General features: G+C 42.8%; 1 protein-coding gene across 12 annotated transcripts in view; it reads left to right on the forward strand.

The window, feature by feature from the left end:
* The first annotated feature begins 8,477 nt into the window (after window positions 1–8,477).
* Window positions 8,478–24,474, forward strand: part of tjp1a (tight junction protein 1a) — a 95,047-nt gene continuing 79,050 nt past the window's right edge. For 11 of the 12 annotated variants that reach the window (XM_076729306.1, XM_076729314.1, XM_076729384.1 and 8 more), the window contains exons 1-2: window positions 8,478–9,091; window positions 22,430–22,643. In XM_076729306.1, the coding sequence (XP_076585421.1) occupies window positions 9,000–9,091; window positions 22,430–22,643 (306 nt within the window). In that variant the 5' untranslated portion in view covers window positions 8,478–8,999. The remainder of the gene's footprint in view (window positions 9,092–22,429; window positions 22,644–24,474) is intronic. The other variant, XM_076729392.1, reaches the window with a different exon arrangement.

A 24,474-nucleotide genomic window follows, 5' to 3' on the forward strand; every position in this document is an offset into this window, starting at 1 on the left:
TATGTTTTCCATTCACACCAGGACAAGGGCAAGCATTTTTTTATTTCACACTCAGGCTGGAGATTGTGAGGGCTCTCGTGTGTTGCAGTTGTTGGTTCAGGTTACCTCTGCCTCTGGCGGGAAGTAAGCCTGCTGTGACCTTGACCTTGGCCCTGCAAATCTGCTCGGTGCAGCAGAATCTCTCCCTCTCTCTCTCTCTCTCTCTTTTACACACATACTGTATGGACTCCACCCACTCTTTCACCCCTAAATACACTTTATCATTGTCTTTTTGTTGTTTTCTGCATGTGTTTGACGCCACTGTTAATGTAAGAACAGACCCCGATGATGTAGTTTGAAAAATATCAAAGACGCAGTGGTTAATAATTTGGACAAAGTCTAACAAACTGATTCAAATAAAAAGTCCGACTTCTTGCAGACCTAAAAATGCTGACCCCTAGGTCCTCTAGCAATGTTAATTTCACTTCCAGCCATCAGTGTGACACCATTACATCAGGAATATCACAATATGAAATGTTTCATCACATTAAAAATTATACCGATGTTATCATGAACGATATGATATGGCACACCCCAACTACGCTGTACACTGCAAAGTCCAGTTGTTAAGTACATTTAACTACACACACCCTACACCCATCCTTATTGATTACACTAACTGGCTTAATGAAGGTGCTAGAATTAAAACTTGTATCATTTTGGACACCATGTATGACAAAGGTATCATGTGAGATGAATGTGGCTGTGGCTGCAGAACAGGGCACGCTGTCTCCATGCCATAGCAAAATGCCATAAAGACTTTTTTCTTTGTGGCCGAGAGACACATAAAATCACACCCACCTCAAGGCTAAAGGGAAATTAACTGTGCGTACTGTATAGATAAGAAGGTCAACATTTAAAATTTTGAAAAGCCAGACATTTCCAAGTTGTTGCACCTTGTTACAAAGCTGACCAAGAGATATCATAGAAAGACATTTTTCTTATAGTGAGACGTAGCTTGCAAACATTCTACAGTATACATCACTGTCCACCTTCAGACATCCCAGTGTCAGGCTGTCAAAGTAACGGGCTTGTTAGTGCAGGTTGGTACACGCGTTGCCTAGTTGCACGCCATGGCCCTCGAAGACTGCTCCTGGAGGAGTGTGTTGCTCTCTAAAGCACATCAGCTGTGCCTATTCAGAAGTGGGTTTTAAAGTTTATGTGTTGTTATGTAAGAAATGCATCACACAGTTCAGCCGCAGCAATGAGAGGCAAAGGACTCGGTGATGCACGCACATACAGTAGAGACACGGGCTCCGAGGCTTGCACACTCCTGTCCGCTGGACTCTCTCAGGACTGTCTGATCTCTTCCTTCTCGCCTTTCATTTTTTGACATGCAAGCTGACTGGTCTCGCTGTGGTTTGGTTTGCCTGTTCACTCTGCTAATTGGCTGCTGAACCACAGACTATCGTTGCTTGAGAGTATCAAGCACAACTTGTGCATGTTGTGTCAACCTTGGGTTTTTGCACAAAAAAAATGAAAAAACAAATAACATACACAGCGGAGTTTTTTTAATGGTTTGCCCAGTTTTATATAGGAAACTGTACAACAAAAGTTCATACAAGAGGGCTCAGGCTGTGCAGAAACAAATAACCCTTACTCATTCATTTTGTAGATGATTCAACTAATCAGTGACCACAAGAGACGCACATTATGAGCAGAGGCCTGCAGAGGTCAAAATGTCACATCGTTATTTATGCCTTAACTCAATTTCAAAGCCAATATCCCAATATTTATTCTGCTACAGTAAAGCTGTATCTAAAGACTCCAGTTAATAGCTACTTTGTGGCATGAATAATGCACATGGTTGTGACCATGACCAAGCAATCTTTAAGGGACAGTAATCAGAGTGTGCGTAAATAGCTCAGACTTTAATGTTTTGACAGTAGAAAGCTTCCTTTAGCGCTGATGCACTATGACCTGTCTGCACCATTGTATTTGTAGCTTTACTTATGGAAAAACACTGTGTTTGTTCAGCAACCTCAAAGAACTGGGATACAATCTTTAATGCTATTTTTCCCATTTGAATTTTGTTTATATCACATCCACAACAGGTGAGCTTTTGGTCAGAGACCTCTTTGAAGTCTCCCGTCTCTGTTTGGTCTCTGACTGAAAGCTTGCCCCAGTGAATGATCACATCACCGAGCATTTGGATGTTTTTCCCACTTTGTTTTACATTTTATCTCAGTACGAGCACCTCCAGCAGAAGTCCATCGGGTGAGCAGTCATCTATTTAAATCAGACTTTATTTCAAATCAACACAACGTGACACTGAGATACGTATTTATTTACAGTTGAAGCAGTACAGCACATCTACAGCAGCAGTTTGACACTGTGTGCGCTTTGCTTACATGAATGTATGCATACACAGATGGTGTAATAGTCGATTTTCACTCTTCACTGAGATCGCTGTGATAAGATGCACAGCGACAGTCTACACAACGTACACATGGCAGCACCCACAGCACTGTACTGTATACAAACACACAGCTGACTACATGCATGATTTGTAGAGAAAAAACACAATTCACTCATGTCTCATGATATAACCAGTCACAAAAGAAATGGTAGAGACAAAGCGGATAAAATGATGATAATGCAAATCAAAGTCAAACTGTGACTGTGATATATCCCTTTCAGTGTTGAAAAACATTTAACTCCTCTCTGTGGTTGTACTGAGCAGCTCCCAGGTGTGTATCTGTACAACTGTGGGAATGTCAAGCAGAGCATCACTGTAAAAAAAAAGAAGAAGAAGAAGCCATTATGCTCTGTCAACCTTCACTAAGTAACATGAATCCATGGATTGTAACATCTCTTTTGCCAAGTCATTCAGCAAATGTTTAATACCTCAGGAGTGTTATTTGAAGGTTGAGCCGAGGGGGGTTTGACTAAAGACCGGGGAGCTTATCCCAGAACTCATCTATTACTTATTCTGTATTCCTTCGTCTTTTTTCTCATGCTGTGTAGATCCTTGGTACCTCCCAACAGCAGCACCTTGATTTCTATGGAAGGCTGACTTTATATTGTGACTTTTAATCTGCTTTATCTTTACAAGCCTGAAAAAAAGTTGTTTGATGACAGCAGCTGAACTTAATGTGCAGCGAGTTCCCAGCCTGACAGTTGAATAGTGTGTTGGAGAGAATACACCCATACACAACTGAAACCTTAACCAAACATCTCCGTGTCCATTTCCTGTATAGCATTTCAAAACCCCCCCCCCCAAAAAACAAGTCAAACCTTTGGATGGCAGACTTAAAGGCATCCACGTTGTATCCTCACAGTTACAGATGTCAGCAACAGGGCAGACCACCCGACACTCAGGTTCTTTGTATTGTAATGTGGTAAACAGTGTCTATTGGTGCTGTGTGTTACCTGTAAACAGTGTTTCTTGACAGGAGGGAGAGCTGCTTCCTCCCACGGGCTCTTTGTGCCTCTGCTCATCACTTACCTCAGCAAATCTGAGGCTACAGTGGGACACTTCGGAGAGAAAGTCTCCACCTGGCAGACTGTTAATAAAGGTGACAGTGGGAGGGCAGGAGGGGAGGAAGCTGCTGGTGTCAAGCCCTGCTGAGTGGAGGCACAGGAGCACAAAGCTTCACTTCACTGTCAGGTAACGCTGTCTACGGCCTGTAAACACATACTGTTATACAGACTCGCACATGCACGCAAAGTTACCGTGAAAATGCTGTTTTCTCTGCAACTGTCAGGCAGAATATCTGTTTACATATATACCTCTCTTCATATAGACCTGTCCTTGTTTTCCTTCCCTGCACCCCCTACACCCCTGAAGCTGAACCATAAATCACTGTCCGAGCAGCAACAGCAGTCATTTAGTATCTAGGGCTCCTGGCACTCACTCCCGGTCCCTCTGTTTGCACTCCGCTCAACCTCCAACACCTCGCCACCTCCATGCTCTACCCTAAAATTGTGAGATGCTGAGTTTCCACCTGTTACTTAGCAACAGATGGAGGGACTTTGGGGCTAACATGGCTGCCTCTGTTTTTACCCTCCTCTCGCCAGCTTCGGCCCGAGACAGAGCCCAGAGAGAAAAGCAGTATAGCGTGCGCATGTCTTATCACTAAGTCATGCCCCGTGCATCTCACATGCAATTTGGAGACAACAGCAGGCACGTTCACTTCAGGAACTGTTTCATTTACATATTACCCTTGGTTGATTCATGCTTTATGCATCCGCTGCAGCTTCCATGTCTGGCAGTCCATGTGTGCCTTCTTATCACATCACTGCTCTCTGGCAAGTCTCACACACGTCACAGGCGGGTTTCTATCATGCAGATGCTGCTGTTAGTTATAGCTCTTTTCCACTCTGTACATCACAGTGCAGACCTGTACTTTGTTTTTGCCATCCCATCGCCAGCAATTTGTCCTTATGTTCCTGCTTATCTTACCTATAAACTAGGGACAGGCACTGTGAATTACCTTTTGCTAGACCTCCCACATACATCTGTTGCTTTTCTTTATGTAATTGTGCTCTCTCTGAACAAAAATAGCCGTAACTGCTAGAATAGCATTAGACCACTACAGCATTATACCATTATTAGGCTTGCATCCCAAATCAGGTTGGAAATGGACCCAGTGCTATCTTAGATCTAATTTTAGCTCACCATTTACAAACCAAATTAAAAAAGGATGTTCTCCATAGTGACATTCTTCCACTTATTTCAGTGTCCCATTTTTAGCAACACTTTCCATGTAGTAATTCTCCGCCTTCCACCTCAGTCTAAATGAATGGCGAGCTTGATGTAAGGAAGCACATTTAACCTAACAGGCGTGTTGTAAACCACCGTCCTTTTTGATTCACACGCTGTAATATAGTACGTGGATTGATGATCCTACATTCAAATTAGTAATCCTACTGTTTTCCCACATGTCAAAGACCGTGTGTGAATGTAGGGGAGCAGCTAACATTATTTTAAATGGCTCTTTTTGTCATGCCTGTTCATGATTTTGCTTTCGAATATGAAAGCGTATCATGTGTCAGGGACACCTTAGCCAAGCCCACGGCCGGTGTTGCTGTGGCGAAATTAAAGCTCTGCAGTGAAGTGTTGAGTTACAGGATGCATCCAGCCTGGAGAGCCGTCGCCTACAGACAGCATTCAGGAAGGGTATGATCGCGGTGCAAGTACTAACGCATAACAGGTGGATGATGACACACACACCATCCACACAGTGACTAATTTCTGTGATGACACACTCACAGTTTGTCTGCACATGTGTGTTACTATGTGCTCAGCTGTTGAGTGTGCTCATCCTGTGTGCTTGTTATTTGTATGCCTCGTGCATGAAAGAGAGGCAGAGAGAGAGAGTGAGACAGGAGAACAGTCCAAGGCTACAGATTTAATCTGGCTGCTGTGGTCATGTGATTAATCGTGGCCAGGGGCCAGGGGATAGTGTAATTTATGGTGAGGGGGGGATCAACACATTTGGATGGTTGCTGCTCCTGAGGGAAATCTCACTCTTAAACCAATCCAGTATTCTTCACCGTCTCTCCCTCACCATAATATCACAACTATGACAGCTGGGTTTCGAGTCAGCCATTTATATCTGTGACTATAAAGACGATGAAATAGTCTCTTGATGTAGTTTTATGAAGCAAGTTTAAAAATCCGTTCTGCAGACACTTGCTTGGGGCCATCAAACAAATGACAAATAACTGAACCATTGAGAAACTCTTTTGTTTGAGGCCAGCAAAATTAGCACAGAAAGAGTTGGCACTTGCTACACACTGAGCACTTTAACAGTAACAGTATGTTATTTTAGAGATTAGAGAATCTATTTTTGGGGTTTTTGGGGCTGATGGAGTCCATTTGCAAGGCAGTATTACCAAGTAGCAGTAAATGTTATTTATCGACAGAGATTAAAGAGAATATTGACAGTGTGCTGAGGGCTGTGCGTCATTCACAGTCTCCTCTGTCCTTCTGGCTAAAGACCATATCACTGCTGTGGTGACCTCACCATCCTCGGTCTCCTTCAGGCCACTGGTGTGCCACTGTGTGTGTGTGTGTGTGTGTGTGTGTGTGTGTGTGTGTGTGTGTGTGTGTGTGTGTGTTTATTTAATCCTCTTTCCAACTCCAAGAACTGTAAACAAACATGAGAGGAGTTGGAGGAAAGGCGATGTGGGCTGTGTTGACATTTCTTTGGTGAATTTTCTGTTGTTTTCATGGCTGCCAATATCAAGCAGTGCTGATAACTGCAGTTTCCCCCTGACCTTCCCCACCAGCTGCTCACCAGCTTGCCCCATCCAACAGGAGATACCTGCCTTTGCACATGCCTGACTTTTCTCCTTGGCAATTTTATTGTGGTGTTTTTCATTCCTGATATAGAGTTTATATCTCGATTTTACTTTTTCCGGTGCATGGGCCGTATCAAGACGACTCTGGTTTACACACTGCAGCTCTCCCTTCCTTCATTCTGTTTATTAGTCTCACCAAATATGTAAATACAGTCGACAGGGACGTGCTGTCTCACCTCATGGTGCAGTTTCATCGTAGAAAACGTGGGATGCTCTCCAGCGTCACTGCCAACTTGTTTAAATGTTAGTGGCACTGCCCAAGCAGTTTATACAGAAGGAGTCTGAACAGTCTTTATGGTTACATCACACTCCTCCTAATCACTCTCCAGTCCTAAAGAAAGCACTGTTTGCCTCTTTGACAGAGGCCGTGCAGACATAAACACACCAGCGCATAGGGAATCACTTTAACTTAGATCTTATGCACATGGACTCCTCTCATGTCCCCCTCGTCCTTGAGGGCTCTCTAAAGACTCATGTTTACTCCTCATTTAAATTTGACACCAAATCAATTGTTACATTGATTAGCATCTACAGAGGCTCTGTGAACTCTCAGCCCCTAAAGGGTGAGTATAAGTAACCTGAACCTCGCAGTACTTTGCGGGTTGGCAGTCAAGAGATAGCGTACATGGAAAAAAATAAAAAAGTCAACTTAGAGACCTGAAGATAACAGAATAACAAAACACGATTACTAATCCCTCAATCAACTTAAAAATCCTTACATATTTGTAATTTTGTTCAGCCTCTGTACTGCTTCAGTTACTGTAGCAAACATTTTAGGAAGTTATACTTTGCATTTACTATTAAGCATTATAAAATAAGTAATAAACGAAATGGCCAAGGTATGGAACAAAGGATTGTTTTTACTTTTACCTTTATCCTTTCTGAGCAGTTTCTTAATTAGCTTTGCTTGGCTCAGTTTCACTGAGCCGCCAATAAGATCATGTCGACTCGCCTCCTCGTTCAGTCAAACCTACAGAGCAGGACTGTGCGGCGACTTAAGGAGGCTGAGATTTAAGCAACAAGGTCAGCAGTTATGTGAGACGAAAATAACACAAGAGTCTAAAATAAAATGAAACTTTATTTATCTTTGCATGGTACACATAGTGAAATGAACATTACGACGGCCTGATCAATACCAGACTTATAGGGCTGATATTTGAGAGATTTAGAAAAGATCGAATTATATATCTATATTAGTTTTTTTTAAAATAAACATATAACAAGCAATTTTTTGGGGTCCATTAAATTGTATTTCTAAATAACTGAGACCAGGATACTGTACGTACAGAGCATTTTATAGTAGACAAATAAACTTGTCAGCGCTCTCTGGTGGACAAACTATGTAACGGACTCACTGTTTCTAAATGAACTCTAACACATCTGCCCAGCCACTTTGGCAGTCTGGATGAAATATACATGCATATTTGAGTAAAATAAAATGACAGAAGATGTAGAAAAAACTAAAAAAAAAAAAAAAAAACAGTGCAAAGTACAAATGATGGTGCAGCACGTTAATGAAAGTGAGCTACTACTGACAATGCTAGAAGTCCTAAGCAGTGTACAGAAAGGTGCATCTGTGTTACTGTTACAAACGTACAAGCACAGAAATGTGCAGAATGAATGGAAAAGTAAAAACAGCATGGACGGGAATGGGTATCCTGTGTAATGGGCTGTTTTGTTCCTGCTCTTCAGGGTGTTGCGTTCCCTTTGCGGTGCCCTTTAGCACATTTTGCCTTCCATGACTTGACATCTCAGTTTGGCTAAACCTCAGAGCTGATGCTGAATTGTGGTTGTGAACACCTGCTGTGGGTCTTTACCGCTGCTTTGCTCCACTCCATCCTCTCTGAGCTCCAGTTCCATCACATAAGTGCTTTCTAACAACCCCAACCTTAATGCTTTTATGGTGCCTCGTGGAGCAATCTGGACACAATGACACCTCAAAAACACCCAAAACGATGCATTTGCCTCCAAATGTCCAACACTGAGAAATTACTCAGCAGTAGTAGGTTTCCCCCCTCTTAAGCCATTTCATCGCTGCCTCTCTCTTCCTCCTCCTCTCCTCTTCTTCCTCCTCCTCCTCCTCCTCCTCCCTCCTCTGTCACTCCCTCTCTCTCGTTGGATTCACGCGCACTCTCTCTCCTACCTCGCAGACGTTTGGGTGCCACGGCCGCTGCATCCGATCTCTGACTCTTGTTTGTCTCTTTCTCTTTGACTCTTTTTTTTTTTTTTTTTTTACTCCACAGAGACAAACCGCGGCTAAAAAAGAGGGGAAAAACAAAGAGAAAAGTGGCCGCTACGAGGCGAACCACAACAATGACCCGGTCCTGACTAAAATTGAATGGATTAGCCAATCTATTCTGAGCTCTAATGAGATTAGAGACATGGGTCGCGGCGGCGTGGTACCTTTCGTTGAGCTCCTCGGGGAACATTTTCCCCGTCAGCAGTCCTCCAGACGTGGAAATGGCGTTTTTGATAGTGAAGATGCCGCGGGTGCCAGGGGACAATAACAGACCTTTGAATGCACGCTCACCTGTGCCGCTTTTGTAGCGCGCCGATTCCTAGAAGTAGAAGTAACAGTGGAAGTAGTAGTAGTAGTAGTTGTAGTAGTAGCAGTAGCAGTAGCGGTAGCGGTAGTAGTAAAGGAGGACAAAATGAAGTACCAGAAATATATCACGGTGATGCAGATGGCCATGGGAGTGACAGCCTCCAACAAAGACTGCCTCCCCGCTAAGAGACAGCTGTGGTGAGTAGACAGGAGGAGGAGGAGGTGCGCGTGAGGATGGGCGCGTGTGTTGGTGCGTGCGTGAAAGGAGTGAGAAAAGGTGGTGTCTTTTCATGTAGAGAAAATAGCTTTAAAATTAGCCTCTTAGCCTTGTTGTCATGTCAAGCTCAACTCCCCCCTTCCCCCTTTGCCTGTGTCTCGTGCGAAGTTGAAGCTGAGCAGCTGTTGGCGGAAGTCGGCTGCCTCCATCTCTCTCTGCCTTCCACAACTGTTACATATGCACGCCGGTGGTGTCCGCTCACAGCAGGCGTTCAGCCAGGGAGAAGACGGGCATGCAGGGGCTCTCTGTGCAGCCGTGCGTGGTGCATGTGCGTGCGTGTTGTCCCCCGCTTTGTGTTTATCCGTGTTTCGCTCTTGTTTGTTGTGATCCGCTGGCGTGGGTGAGTTTCACATGCAGCGGTCGGAGAAGCGGACAGTACGGAGCAGGTGTATTCACAACAACAGTGCGAGACAGTGCTGAGCGCCCGATCCTGTCCGCTTTGAAATGATTTCAGTCTCACCTGAACGTTTCTTTTTTTTTTTCTTTTTTTTTTTTTTTCCTGCTTTGTATTTTCCATGCCAGTCTGTGCTCACATCTATTTCTGTGATCTGATGTAGTAGAAAAAAAAAATGTCGGCTGATTTCTCCACTCTCATCACTTATTTAGTAGCTTCGTGCCGCCTGGATCACAATGAGTGATGCTAAGTGGTTATCATTGGCTGTTTATGTGTCTGTTTTCAGATGAATGTTTCCACCTAGTTTGGCTGATATGAAAGTTTGCTGTTATTTATTTATCTATACATTTTTTATTTTTTTTTTACCATGCTGCATCATCTACCAAACTTTTCAGCTGCCGCCCTTATTTTCACTCTTTAGCTTTTGGAAATATCTGTTTTCATTGGTTGTACAGCAAACAAGGATTATTTTCACTATCAGTTGAACTGTTGAGTGTTTTTAAGCTAATTAAAAGTTTGGTCAATAACATATCAGGAAATAGTGACAAATGGCCGTCTGGGCATCCTGGTTTAAGGTGCATCATCATCATCATCTTTTTCTCCACTTATTTCATTTCAAGTCATCTCTTTACTGTTGGCTCTCTAATGAAGGATAAAATGCCCCAAAATACTAAAAAAAATAGCCTTTACAAGTTCCCAGAATGCAATGTGACATCTTCAGAACTTGCTTTGTCCAACCAATCCGCTAAAATCTGAAGATATTCATTTTACAACAATATAGACAGTTTATAGACCAAACAACTAGTTGCTTTATTGAGTAATAATCGTTGGGTTGATCAATAATGGAGATAGTTGTTAGTGGCAGCCTGTACAATGATTTAAAACAGAGAAAAGCAGAACATCCTTGCATTTGAGAAGCTGCATTGCATTGTAAATCTGTTAAAAGATCAGTCATACGTGCATTTCAAAATCTTAATTAATTTAGGCAAATTATTTTGTAAATTATTTGTCTGATATCAGTGAACAATAGGTCGATATTAATGTCTATAACCCTGCCTGGCTTTCGACAACATGCCAGCAGCTGTTATACCAGATATTCTGTGGTATGATTATGCTATAGGTCATATTATAGCAAACTGTGAGTCTGTTCCTTTTGCTCATTGATATTAGGAGCCTTATTAATAAAAAATGGAAAATAAAAAAAAACATTCCACAGCGGAGTAGTGTTGAGTCTAATTATAGGCCCTCATTATTCGTACAATGGGCACATTCAGTTCTTCTTCTTCTGTAATCCACATAGATAACATTAAGCATGAGGTATAATCCTTCCAGATTGGCATTACTTTACAGTGAGAAGACAAACATTGGTTTATTGTAATGGATGTCCAAAGCTGGTTCCTGAGGATTCCATCCTGTATATATGAACAAATGGCTTTAAAACTTTGCATACACAGTCGCCAGCAGTGACACACCTTACTGAATCAGAAGAGATCGCACAGGGGACAAGGATTGGATTTCTCCTCCTAGCTCGTGACCGCCGTCAAATGTGTTGCAAAGGAAATAGTGGTGACTTGGTTTTGACACTTCTCCCTTAAGAGAGGCGCGGCGGTATGTCTGGGGCCATCACTTCATGGTGGGGGAAGGGGCACGGCCATTAAAACAGGATTACTGTATCGCCTCCGACAGCCACTTTAACGAAGGGAAGCTGAGCCAGCGTGTGCCTGCAGTGTGTGTTTCATGGAGTCACCCCATGCATTCACTCGCATGCCATGTTTGTTTTTATCCAGTGTGAAGTCAGAGTCTAGAATCAGTAAGCTTGCATGCACACAAGTAACTCAGTAACTGAGCATAGCCAGATTGAGGTGATGATCAATAATGTAAGGCTGATAATCTAAGTTTACATGAGTTGTTTGTAGATGTGGGAATATACTGTAGTCGATAAATGCTGGAGGGACTTTGTTGTCCATTCATCCACAATCAATTTTTTACAACTGTCTATAGTTGTAGTTTAATGTCTTCTACCTTTATGCATGATAAAATAAGATGTGAGTGTTGTTTGAGAGATTGGGTGCACTTAGGCAGTGTTTTTACTGCAACAAAAACACAAAGAGAGACAGTGTCATTATTCCTGAAACCAAACAAGGAGACAGAAGGGAGACATTCATTTTTCCCAGCAGTGCATGAGGAGTAATAGATGAGGAGGTGGTTGTGTGCCAGATGGTTTGTGATCTTCCAAAACACTTGACCCCCTTGATTAAAAATCCACTCCGTCCATCCATCATGCCTGCAGAGCAGTTCAATGCAGCAACAATGCAATTAACCATCACAAGATTATCAAATTGGTGTCATTTATTTCAGGGCATGACGAATGCATTTGAAATTCTACATGTTTAGGTATTTTGCATTTTATACATGCGTGACAATGCAGGCCCAATGATATTTTTGTGTGCATAAACATGACTACCACCTCTTCATAATCCAAGCTCAGTAAGGCTAAAAGCGGTCAAGTGCATATCCTGATCAGGTGCTTTCAAGAAGTAATTAGTCAGTACGTGATACTTTTGTAGATCATGTAATAACTTTAGCATTTATAGAAGACTACATTTACCATATGCATTGCTATGATGTTCCTGAGGCAGTAAGAAATCCACCTCACTGTCAGGGAGATGTCACCAGGTTCAGCTTTGTTTCAGGTATACTGCCAGATTAATCTTGCATTGTTAATCAAGTTATGCTTGACGCGATTACAACCTTAATATCAGATTATTTGGTTAAGATGTTTATCTGTAATGATCTGAGCATTGTCTTATTCTGGTTCTAGTAAAATGAATAGAGTTCAGATGAGGGTGCAGAAAAACAGACCAAAGGACTCCATTCATCGAATGAAGCATGAGAAGTACATTGCTTTTATACAATAAACACAGTGGTCTGTTATAACCACTGCACTGTAATTAGCTTGAGATGATCCATAAATAGTAATTAGCCCGATGACGTGTGCTTAAACTGGTCGCAGCTCTTCCTAACATGTGGGTGTATTGTCCTGTATTGTGTGCCAGATGTCTGCTCTGCGCCCCTCCACAGTGACAGCTCTGCCTGGTGTTCTCAGTCCACCTGCTTAATGATGCATAAAGTCAGCGTCCCTTCTTCCCCCCCACGACACACACATGCAGCAGCCGCTCTGTCCTCTGATTTGCCTGTCCACACGTCCTCCCTCCCAGCTCTTCAGAGGAGCGCACACATTCAACAACTCCTGTCCTACCCCCTCCGCTCCTCCAGCTCCACTCTTAGAGGCCATGATGCGTAATCTCACACAAACTGACAATGCCGCGCATTAGTTACCTCAGCAGGAGCCCAAGTCCAGGGTGGGCCTGTCATGATAATCAGTACTTTTCTGAAAAACATGCAGAAATACTCTCCGTTTCCTCTTTCACTCTCAGTATCTCTCTGTCTCGCTCTCCCTAAAGTCAAAAAGAGCCTTTTTGTATTAAAGTCATGCAGCCCGATCTTAAAAACAAGAGTCATGGCAGTCTTGAAGCACACTTCACTTAACTCTCCACAGTTCTTCATAGAGTATACGCCAAGGTGCACACACATGTTTGTGTGTGTGTGTGTTTGTTTGTGTGTTTGTGTGTTGGTGTTTCTATTCAGTGTTTCTGTCCATTAGGAACTCGCATGTTCTTACTTTGGCAGAACGGTTGTAATCTCCTCTCAGATGGTTTATGCCACTAAAGGGAACAGATTACACAGGGTTTATTGACTCGTGGCTCACCCCCTTACCCCACCCGCTCTCCTAGCATCCTGTGGGTGTGTGTTTTTGTATTTGTTGGTATGTGTGTGAGTGTAGATTTGTGGGTGTCTTTGCCAATGTGAGCGTGTCTGCGTGCTTGTTTGGGTTAGCATTTAGCCATAGTTTTTTGGGTCCAATTTAAATAGGGATAAAATTTTACTTTTGCCGCCATATTTGCTTTGTTGAATGGATTCAAAATGTTTTCCTTTTTACTGCTTCCACCTCTGAAGACCCCATACTTTTAAAGTCTGCCTTGCATTTTTTTATGACTGGCCGTTCTTTTCAGTAGTAATGAGTTTCACATAGTGATAGCACCCGCAGGTAGTGTAGTGGGTGGTAAAATGTATTGTACCAAGTACTTTTTGACTGCTGACATTGCACGTCCTCTTGTAATGTCCTTGTGTCTTGCCATATTGTCTTTATTGTTGCTGTTTCTTGGGTATTTATAGCATTTCTTTGTCTTCATCCCAGTGCTTCCCAGCGCCCTGCCACTGCTTTTCTGCCAGAGACAAATGCTGAATGGACACAAGCCTTTAGAAATGTTGCACAGATAGCCAATAGACAGACTCTGGTGCTTGATGTTGTAAAAGAGTTCGCGGTTGGATGTTTTTTTCAGACATATCCAACTTCAATTAAACATCAACAGTGTTTCTGTCCAGTAGACTGTGTTCAGTCTTGCTACTGAGAAACCTGGATGATCCCAAACAGGGGATCAAAATGATGATGATGAGGGTTTTTTAGCTCTCATTTGTTTTCACTGTACGGGGGATAGGCTATCATGGTTGAGCAGACAGAAAACAACAACAGAGAAGCTGCCAAACACACACAGCTGAAGCTTTTTAAATTCAAATAGCATTTTTCAGTGTATGCTCTGCCATGACACACATTGTAAATACCCTGTTTAAGACTCATAACTACTGTAGAGCCGAGTATTGAACCTTAATACTTGTTGATTATTGCCTGAAATGTGTTGTAGACATAGAAGTACTGAAACCCGTGAAGGATCAAAGGATCAAGGATTTAAGTTAGCAGTAAATGCTTGGTTAGTCTTGTTTACTTAGCCTTTCTGGAGATATTTCATCATCTAAATTACAGTTTTGCTCAATTTATGCATGTGAAGCAAATAAGAAACAGGTTTATTTCCAATGTCAAGTTTTTTCACTTGTTTCACATGCAAGGAATTTATACTCTTCAAAGTATGGTACCAAAAATAATTACAACCAACACTGAAGTATTGTATTGGTACAGATGCTGAAATATTTGAAATGATATTGAGGCATATTTGGTTGACAAGGTGCTCCCCAAACTTAACTATCTGTGTCTTCCTTTACGACTCAGCACAATTGTACCGTTCACAATGTTTTGTTCTTTCTCGGTCTTCTCCCTTTTACTCTCTCAGTCTTGAAAAACTACCAGTGATGTAAAACTTCTGATGAACCTCTGCAGCTGCATCCTCCTCGAGCCTGACTGCAGCTCTTACACAGAGCAGGTCTGGATTCATGTAATTGTGAGCCTAAATAAGGCTCTGGTAATTGCTGCGTAAAGAGCCTGTTGGCGGCAGTGATGGTAACAGAGGCCTATCAGAGACTCATCGTCTCCAGTCAGAGTCAGACGCGGAGCAACAATGACTTTTAGAATCTGTGAGTCACACGTTCTCGGCCTCTGGTGACTTCCGACTGTCACGATGGCTCACAGGGGGCTGACAAGATGGAATCCATCACTGCCGTTCCACAAATAGAGAAGGACAGAGCAGAGGGGATCCACTTTTGTCTGACAGAGATCCCAATTTATTCTCTTTTTCTTTCCCTCTGTTAGGCAGTTTTATATCTGTCTGTCAACATTAATATTTTCTAATGTTACATCATTGAGGCATTTCATTTCTTGCACAAAAAAAGTGGCGCTGTGTAAAATATAAATAAAACAGATTGTGATAATTTTCTAATCCTTTTCGACATATACTCAACTGAAACAGAACGAAGACAGTGCATTGAATATTCCACCTCATCAGCTTCATTGATTTTTTGTAAATATCTGCTTATTCTGAATTTGATGCAGCAACATGTTTCAAAGACATTGGGACAGGAGCAACTAAAGACTGGGAAAGTAGTGGAATGCTCCAAAAACACCTGTTTGGAACATTCCACAGGTAAACAGGTTCATTGGTAACAGGTGATAGGATCATAATTGGGTATGAAAGGGGCATCCTGGAAAGGCTCAGTTGTTCACAAGCGAGGATGGAGCGAGGTTCAACACTTTGAGAAATTGCCTGACAGGAATTCTCTAAATAAAAGTTTAAGTGTCCATCTCAAGCAGGGGGCAGTCAGATGCTGTTGCCCTGTTGTAACCTTCAGCAACCAACTAAATCCAACAATTATTAGTAGTAGTAATAATAGTAGTAATACAAAGGATAAATATTTATAAATAAGTAATATGTTGCAGTTATGTGATAAGTGTTCTATGCTTCCATGAGTGAATATTTGGACACGCTACATCTTAGCATGTTAGATGAAGCTATGAGGCCAAAGGACTACACTAGACTTTGACCATGGTGATCCACTTTGTGATCACATTTCATTTGCATTGAAGCAGACATTAGCTGTGTGCTCACTCTCTACAGTAGAACTGTGCATTTATAAGAAACATAGATGGAGCCTCACTATCAGCTAACTAAGGTTACTGCTCCTGACGCCTCTGCCTGTGTTTGTGTATATGTCTGTATAGGTTTATGTAAAAGTACAAAACAAGCCTAACATGTCCTCTCAGCAGATCTCTGCTCACGCACTGAGTTTGAACTTGAAGTTGAATTTGTATTGATGTCTGTTATGCACATGGGAGCGGGCTTGCTTTTTGAAACCAGCCGTTGACCTGCCTGTCACCCTCCTCTCCACAGGGGTCAGACAGCACTCGGACATGAGCGTTGTCCCGCCTTGTTTGATACATGTCTATATGCCTAATCTGGTCTGTCCATCTGTCAGGCCCGTCTGGCCTAATCAGACTCTGGATCTCGCCACAGATTTTCAGTCCCATCCTCGTCTGCCCAGGTGGCTTTCAAAGGGCTTACACACTCCAGCTACACTTGTAGTAAACAAAAAGCTCTGATATGTTTCCTTGTTTTCTTTCTCCTTGGATGTTTGCAAGGATGTTTTTAGCCAGCCAACATGTTAGTCATTCGGTTCATTCTTCTGTTAGGGAGTGTCATTGAGGTTATCTAGATCAAGTAGGCTGTGTCATGCACCTCTTGTCACCGCTTGTCCCCTGGAGTAGGAGGTGGGGGCCCGTGGGCAGAATGATGCATGGTCATCGGCTGCCATCACTTCCAGCTCAACAGTCAGGCATTACGAAGCAGTCAGGATGACCTCTGAGCCATGTGCTGACAATGTCCCTCTGTCCTTTGTCCCTTTGCATTATGGTCTTTCTCCTTTTGTCTTTGGGCCCCCTTTCTTCCACCTCCTGCCTCATGCTCCCTCATGCTTTGTTTACCTGCCTCCTTGAGTTTCTGCATCTTTGTCTTTTCACTCTAACTTTTATTTTTCCAACCTGTGCATTAGTGGCCCTGGTTAGTGAGCGAGTTTATATGGAGAGTAAGACAAATGACAAACATGCTGGCTGGGTAAAAGCTACTTTGAAAAGGTCTGAGAATATAAATGGGAAGAGGAAGAGTCAGTGGAGCCATTTTGGATGCACCACTGTCATCTGATGTACTGGGAGATAGAACAAAGGCAAATCCCAGGATCCGGAGGCATCCCATCAGAACTCTTTCTCACATTTTGGTTAGAGCACAGTCCATTGTTATTAGACGTGATGTGAAAAATCGCAGTCAGGCATTCTTCTCCAGTAATATCCATCTGGGCAGAGGAGCACAGGAAATATGTGGTGGGCTCATGTCTCTGGTGTGTGTGTTTGTGTGACTGGGAGCCTTGCCGCTCTGGTGGAAGTGTCAAGACTGGAATGGAACACACCTGCTTTTGTCCCCGTAGTCTTCACTAAGCAGAACCAGTCTGAAAATCTGTCATAATACATCTGAGATAACAATATACCTCTAAACCGTCTAACACCCATAGAATAAAATTGATAAACTGGTGTCTGCAAGCTTACAAAAATAATTTTTATGAGCATGAAGGTTAATTATTGACCTTGAAAACAGTATTTTGACAAAACAGTCCAATCTGAAGGTCCTCTGCTGTGAGAAACAAAGGAGGCTGGGCAGTGATGTTCATCTGATGTATACACTCTAAGAGATTTATTTACAACGGCAGCTCAAGTCATTTGCACACAGTATTATGTTATGGTTCTCACTGGTATTGATGTTATATGTGGTTACATTTCTCATCTTCTTATTCTCACTTGCTTTCCTTGGTTCCTGGTTGCTGCCACTCAATCTCTCTCCTCGCTAGACCACCCGCCCCTCGCTCGCTCCCATCCCACAGCCAATCACGGACATGCTGTTGTGTTGATGCGTGTCGTAGACAGGTCCTGACAGATGTGTAGCCTCTATTTGCAATAATGGAAGATAAAGGTGTTTGGGAAGCGATAAGCAGAACTGAAATTCAAATTGTTTCATGGCGACCCGATTCGTGGCATTTTGAATTCTGCTCTTATTTGGAACCAAATTTCAGTTCCCTCCTCTTCATTGATCCGTCTTTTCTCTGCTGGTGAAGAAATGGGAATTCCAGTAAAATCAGCTCTTCCCTCTGTGGTTTCTGCGGTTGCCATAGCGACAAAGCGAGCCAATGGCAAATTGAAAATTTGAACCATCATGAACCGTTCAGGGGAGCCGCTCAGCCTCCCCCTCTCTCCTTCGCGCTGCCGGCAAGCTGCCATCGCCTTTTCTGATTTAGTGGCTGTTCTGGAGCTTTCAGTCGTCAGCAGATGGGGTTCGCTCAGTTGTCAAGGAGTTGTGTTTCGGTGCACTTCGTTAACTCCTTCTCCATATTGAACGAAGAGCTGAGGTTCAAAGTTCATTGTTGACCCTGGAAACAGCTGTCAAGATAACACTATCACCACAAGGTCCATTTCGAAGCTGTTGTGGAGATTTTGATTGTATCACATGATCATCATCTTTTGAGTCCTCAGACAAAAATCCACACGCCACAGTCTTATAGTGTGATGTTAGGCTGTAATGCTGCACCAAATGCCTTTTTGCATTATATTTTTTTGGGATAAATGTATTAATTTCATCTGCTGTAATTGAATTATATTTTAATATTTCCTTAAAGTGTATTATAATTGAAGAACATGCTTTTCTGCTGATACATTAATGAGTAAATTGACACGTTTCTGCGACTCTGGGATGAGGTAATCTGCAAAGCTTTGCCAATGACCTCTTAAATCCAGGGCAGGAGGGAGATTCTCTATTTTTGGCTGAGGTTTCATGTAATATTCATGAACTTCACCTCTCACTGCAGTTAGTGCCTAATGTGTCTTGTTATTGCTTTATTTTTGTGCTGTAAGATGCCGGCATTGTCTGCTGTTTGCACTGAAGGGGTCACTTTGAGTACACATTGTGAGTGCACTCCAGCCTGTTTGTGAGTTCCTCCATATTTCTCCAGAGGCAGTGAAAAGTGAAACTAACTTCTGTCTGCGGCCAGGCTGTGTCTAATCCACTGGCTTGCATGGCTCAATATATCTTCTAAAATCCGGCAGCATCACTGATCATAAATCATTCATAGACCAGCGGCGAGTGAGCAGTCATACTTCTGCTCCTTCTGGTGTTCTGAAGAGTTTTAATATTTGGACACAAAAAACAAAACAGAACAAAACTCTGCTTTTCATACATGGCTCAAATTATACTGCAAGTCTGTGTTGCAGAAAATCATAAAAATGTACCTCAAATTATATTACATTTTTACTCATTGTCCGAAACTTTGACACCAAAAAAAACGTAAAGGAAGCACTGATGTGTAAAATCCTTGAGCCACATTTGTCTCTCTGTTTTCCTGTTTCTCTTCAGTGATGTTGTCCGTTAGAACAGGATTGGCACTGTAAACTGCCCTCCTTAAGTTACTCAGATACAGCCCATTCTTAGAAACGGTGTTGTCAAAACCCTCACAGCTCCATAAGACGCTGCTGGATGTGTAAATGGAGTCCCCTTGTAAAAGCAACACTGGGATTACAGTGTCAGATTCTGTGTTTGTGTCCAGGCGGTGTGTAAATACACACACGTGTGGGCATTGTGCACAGGTCACAGCAGAGGACAGGGATTGACATCCACATATTTGGATGGCAGTGTTGGTCTCTCGGGCAGCTGGTCCAACGCTTTGGTCGAGACTGAAGTATTTCAACAGCCATCGCAGTGAAATTTGGTGAAAGACATTCATGATCCACAGAGGATGAATAATAAGGACTTTGATGAGCGCCTCACATTTCCTCTAGCAACACCATGAGGTTAACATTTGCTATGCAACTGTTAGCATGCTAACACTCTAAACTAAGATGGTGAACATGGAGAACATAATACCTGATAAAATCAACGTATCAACATTGTCATCGTGAGCATGTTAGCATGTTGATGTTAGCACTTCTGTGCCTCAAATTCCTCATAGCATAGCCATCAGGATGCTCTTTAACACAACAAGTTTTGTTTGATGAATATTTAAGGAAAGTAACAGTAATTCTACTTCTAAAGTTTCTGAGGGCAGGTGGAAAGTGCCTACTGTACGTGCTGTGACGGACAAGTGATCAGCCACATGCAGTCAGCGTTATTGTACTGGAATAATGTCACTGAATGCACTTTATGCACTTTATAGCATTAGGTTATTGACCACAGGAAACTACAATGTAAACAGTAAGGCTTTTTAACGTACAGTATGTCACGAATAAATGGCACAAATTGATTAAATGATGTTGAGTATTTTTAGGAGATTTGAGCTCTGCCTTTGAGGGGAGCCACTCTCATGTCAATCATGTCTACGATGACAAGCAGACGTGATAGTAGACCAGCCCAGACCGGGGGCCAGCATTCATTTAGAAGAACATGTATTCTCATTGTTCTGCAAACTTGGTCTAAAGTGTCAGTATCTGAGTTTGTTTTCATGGATTAACTAAAGATTTCTGGATTCACTGGCTGCTGCCAGATGTAAACACTGAGGTCGTCTGGTCATCAAACGTATCCTTCACCACATCAAGACCTGTGAATGTGTCCCAGTCTTCTCCACGGCCAGAGATCAAGACAGGCTGTCAATAGGTTTATCTTTTTTTTCCTGAAGACTGTCATGTACCATCAACTCTAACACTGTTTAACACTTTTGTACAAGCCTCTGAACTGACTGATGACTTGTCATTACGGCACATCTCAACTCCAAAAAATAATCCATCTTCTCTTGCACTGAAGCATACGAATCAATAAATCAAAGAAAAATACAAACTGCCACAGACAAACAATAACTTCAGAAACTAAAACATAAAAAACACCCAGTTAAACACATACCCACCAAAAGGAAGTAAGTTGGCCGACTCTGGCTCACGCAGACTGATGTCTGCCAAAATGGCCCGCTGACACGAGCTACAGCTCTCTCCAGGTCTTTGTCCTCCAGGCCCTGATTAGATGATGGACTGCAGCTGTGACCATCCCCTCACTGATGCTGTGGGGGGGGGGCAGTACCTGGAGAGAAACAACACACTATGGCTATAACAGAAAAGCAGCAGGAAACAAACACGACAGCTGTAGCATAGAAGTCTTTGCCTGGTAGTTTAACTGTATGTGTTTTTGAGGAACTTCAGTCCATTTGTGGTGTGTTTTGTTCGCTTGGCATAATGTTAAAACCGTCTGCGGTACAATGAAATGGAACAGAAATGAAATAGAATTTTACGCCTTAGGCCTTAGAATGAGCTTATTATAGCTACAGAGGAAGCGGGTCCTCTTCCACGGAGTCCGCCATGTTGGACTGCCAACATGCTTTTACAGTAGCCCATAATGGTCAAACCCAACAGTGGTTTGAGAGAGGGTGTTGTCCTACACACTTGGAAAGCCAGGGGTGAAGCAAGGGGCATTCATTTGGTTGTAATCGGCAACCTCACCTCTCAATGCCCCACACGCTGGTCCTTTCAGGTACCTTGGAATTTCCCTCCCTTTGCAGCCATGAATGTAAGAAGAAAAGCAGCTTTATTGTGGTTTAATAATAGACGACAAGTGGATGCTCCATACCTAGTTTCCATCTGCAGGCTACCCGCTGACATTCAGCCCAATTATTCACACTTGCTTGAATGCCACCACAGCCAACAGGAGAGGATGTCCTTTAAAAAGTGAAGAGAGCAAGAGGAAAGTTATGTCACTTTGACCCTCCAGGCATCTTTATGTTTTTCCTCAGATATGCAGCAGTGCCTGCTAGCAGTGTGTGCAGTGTGGATTGCTCCCCAGAGAAAATGTGGTTATCGTGAATTGAGTTTGATATTTAATAGATGTGGTTACGTCAACTTGTTGAGCCCACAAGCTATAAAACAGCAGAAATTCAAGGGTTTGAGACATATCCAGATATGTTTGGGCTATCCTTAAAAGCTGTCAATACTGTGGAACTAAATTGTCTCGACTGCGAACTCTGCATCACACACATACACACACTTATAGTTAATCTGCAGCAGCTGACTTTTTGGCCACTTTGGGGACGCCAAACGAGCTGTAAACACAACAATATGGCCTTATAAAATCTTGCAAATGCGTTCGCAAACGGTTACTTTTAATGCACCCAGCAGACACTGAGCAACATTAGCATCCATTTGAAGTCAGTTTCTGGTCACCTGGTCGTTTAACTCCACCAACTCCTGAGGAAAATATCTGGCTCTGTAGCAGCTAAATGCTCCTCTGTGTTCACCAGCTAGTCGCTTACTTTGCCTGTAAATGAAAATTCTTTGGGTTTTGGACTGTTGGTTGGACAAAAGAAGCAATTTGAAGATGTCGCTTTGGCCTCATTGTGATTAGCATTTTTCACAATATTTTTGGCATTTCATATAGTAAACAAATTAAAGAAAAATGAGAGATCAAAGGGGCTCAATGTTTCCCTCAATAATTATCATTATTATTCTGTTTTTTGTGTCTGCATCGTTTCTAATATCACCTTTGATTCTCTGTCTCTTTTGTCTCAGGGTGACCCCCCAAGATGGAGATACATCCCCCTCAGGTGGTCCCGGGTGTTCAGATGGGCCTATAGGTGCTATAGGTGGCGCTGGTGCTATGGCAATGCCTGCCACCTCCACCCTCTCCTTGCCCATGAGCCAGGGTAAACCTTCTCTACGCCGCATCAAAGGCCGCATTCACCGCAGCAAGAGCCTGGATAGCATCGATCTGCTCGACTCCAATGTAAGGCTCAATAAGACTTGACCACACCAACTTAGCATGATTCTTGATTAACTGATTAACTGTTTTGTCTATAAAATATCTGAAAATGGGGAAAAAAAAGTTAGAATTTCCCACACTCCAGAGGAACTTACTTAAATGTGTTTTGACAGTGTTACCACAGAGGGGCTGTTGGAAACAATCCTCAGCTGTTTTTTTAGCAGCTATTCTAATATTTTCCTGCATTCAACATAAGCTGTGATTACATTTACTAAATTCCAGTCAGTGTGATTTCAAAGGAGAATAAAGGTCCACATTTTTTTCCTCTTAATGGTTTCATTCAGATTTCACATTTCACACAAGCTGCAGCACTAATGTGCACACACTCACGTCCACACACAAACACACGCCCCCGCACACACACTCGCAGCATGACCTTTGGTTATGCAACATTTCTTTGATTTTCAGATGAGCACAGTTTAACACATTCCATATGTCTCTCTGTGACTGGTTTATTCTCATGAAAAGTATTAATCTGATAAATGATTGGGTAAGCTGCTTGGACCTAAAAACCCTTCCTAACTCTGGGATTGTCCATTGAGCTGAGAACTGCGTTTGGCCCACTCTCTCCACCGGTCAACTCATGCCTACTTGTGTGTGTTTGTGTGTGTGTGTGTGTGTGTGTGTGTGTGTGTGCTTTTGGGAAAGCAACCAGCGGTTTATGATGTAAAAGCATGCCAACCTGCCACTAATGCATGCTTGGTAGGGCTGTTTTTTTTGTGGCATGAGACCACAGTGGACACACAGATACAAATAAATCTCTGTCCTGCACAGCACTACTGGACATCTCTGTCCCCCCTACTACTTTCTTTATGTCTTGACCTTCTGTAGATGTCTCCTTTGATAAATGTTCACCGTGTGATGTTTCCTCATCTGGCCCCCGTCCTTCCTCTTCATGTTGACAGTCTTGAGTGTGTGTGTGTGTGTGTGTGTGTGTGTGTGCTCATTGGGTGTTCAGAATTTTAGCTGGCCTTAACTGGGAGCAGCCTGGTGTGCCTGCCTGTGTAAGGAGTCATTATTACTCCACTGCAGCCGGCCTGTCTTCAGACCGGGACTGGGACTCGTTATGATTACGTTGAAGGGAGACAGCATTAGCAGTTCACACAAGTAAATCCATTATTGATGTGAAGGAGGGCGGGAGGTGGACAGAGGAAGTGGCAGGGTGGGAGTGACAGTCAGGGACATGCTCGGAGGTGACACAGCACAGCGTCGCCAACCCAAATGATGCAAGAGACACACACATACACACACATGCATGTCTGTTTGACCGAGTTTGTCAGTTTGATTGACTGCTCTCATGAGGTTTCCTGTCAGTTTCTAATTTTGAGACAGAGGTTAAAATATCTTATAGATTTTTAAAACAACCTTGAGTACCGTGCTGCATAATTCTTGGCAGTGATCCGTCTGACCTAAATCAGTCGTTGTTGTTGTTGTTGTTGTTGTTTTTGCTACCTTTGCAGACGTGAGTGAAGTAAGAGCAGAGGTGGGTTGTACTGGAGCTGGTGAGGCAGATGGTGAATGAAAGTTAGATATGACTTTGCTGTTATGTCATCTCCAAAAAAGAGCAGTCATGGTGCACTTTGGGTCGGGAGGGAAATGGGTTGTCCAACTATAGCAGCTCTGTTACTGGGGTAAAAATAGGGAAGAACAATTTTGGGGAAACGTCTTATTTTCTTTTTATATTACGGATTTCGAGATTTCAGGTGTGATTATTTTCTGGAAATTAAATTCCAGTCTGAAAACCCTGAAAACACATTTTCTCAATTGCCTTTTTTTCTATGAGATGGGCCCTTCG

Source organism: Chaetodon auriga, chromosome 1 (genome assembly GCF_051107435.1).
Source record: "Chaetodon auriga isolate fChaAug3 chromosome 1, fChaAug3.hap1, whole genome shotgun sequence".
NCBI lineage: Eukaryota > Metazoa > Chordata > Actinopteri > Chaetodontiformes > Chaetodontidae > Chaetodon > Chaetodon auriga.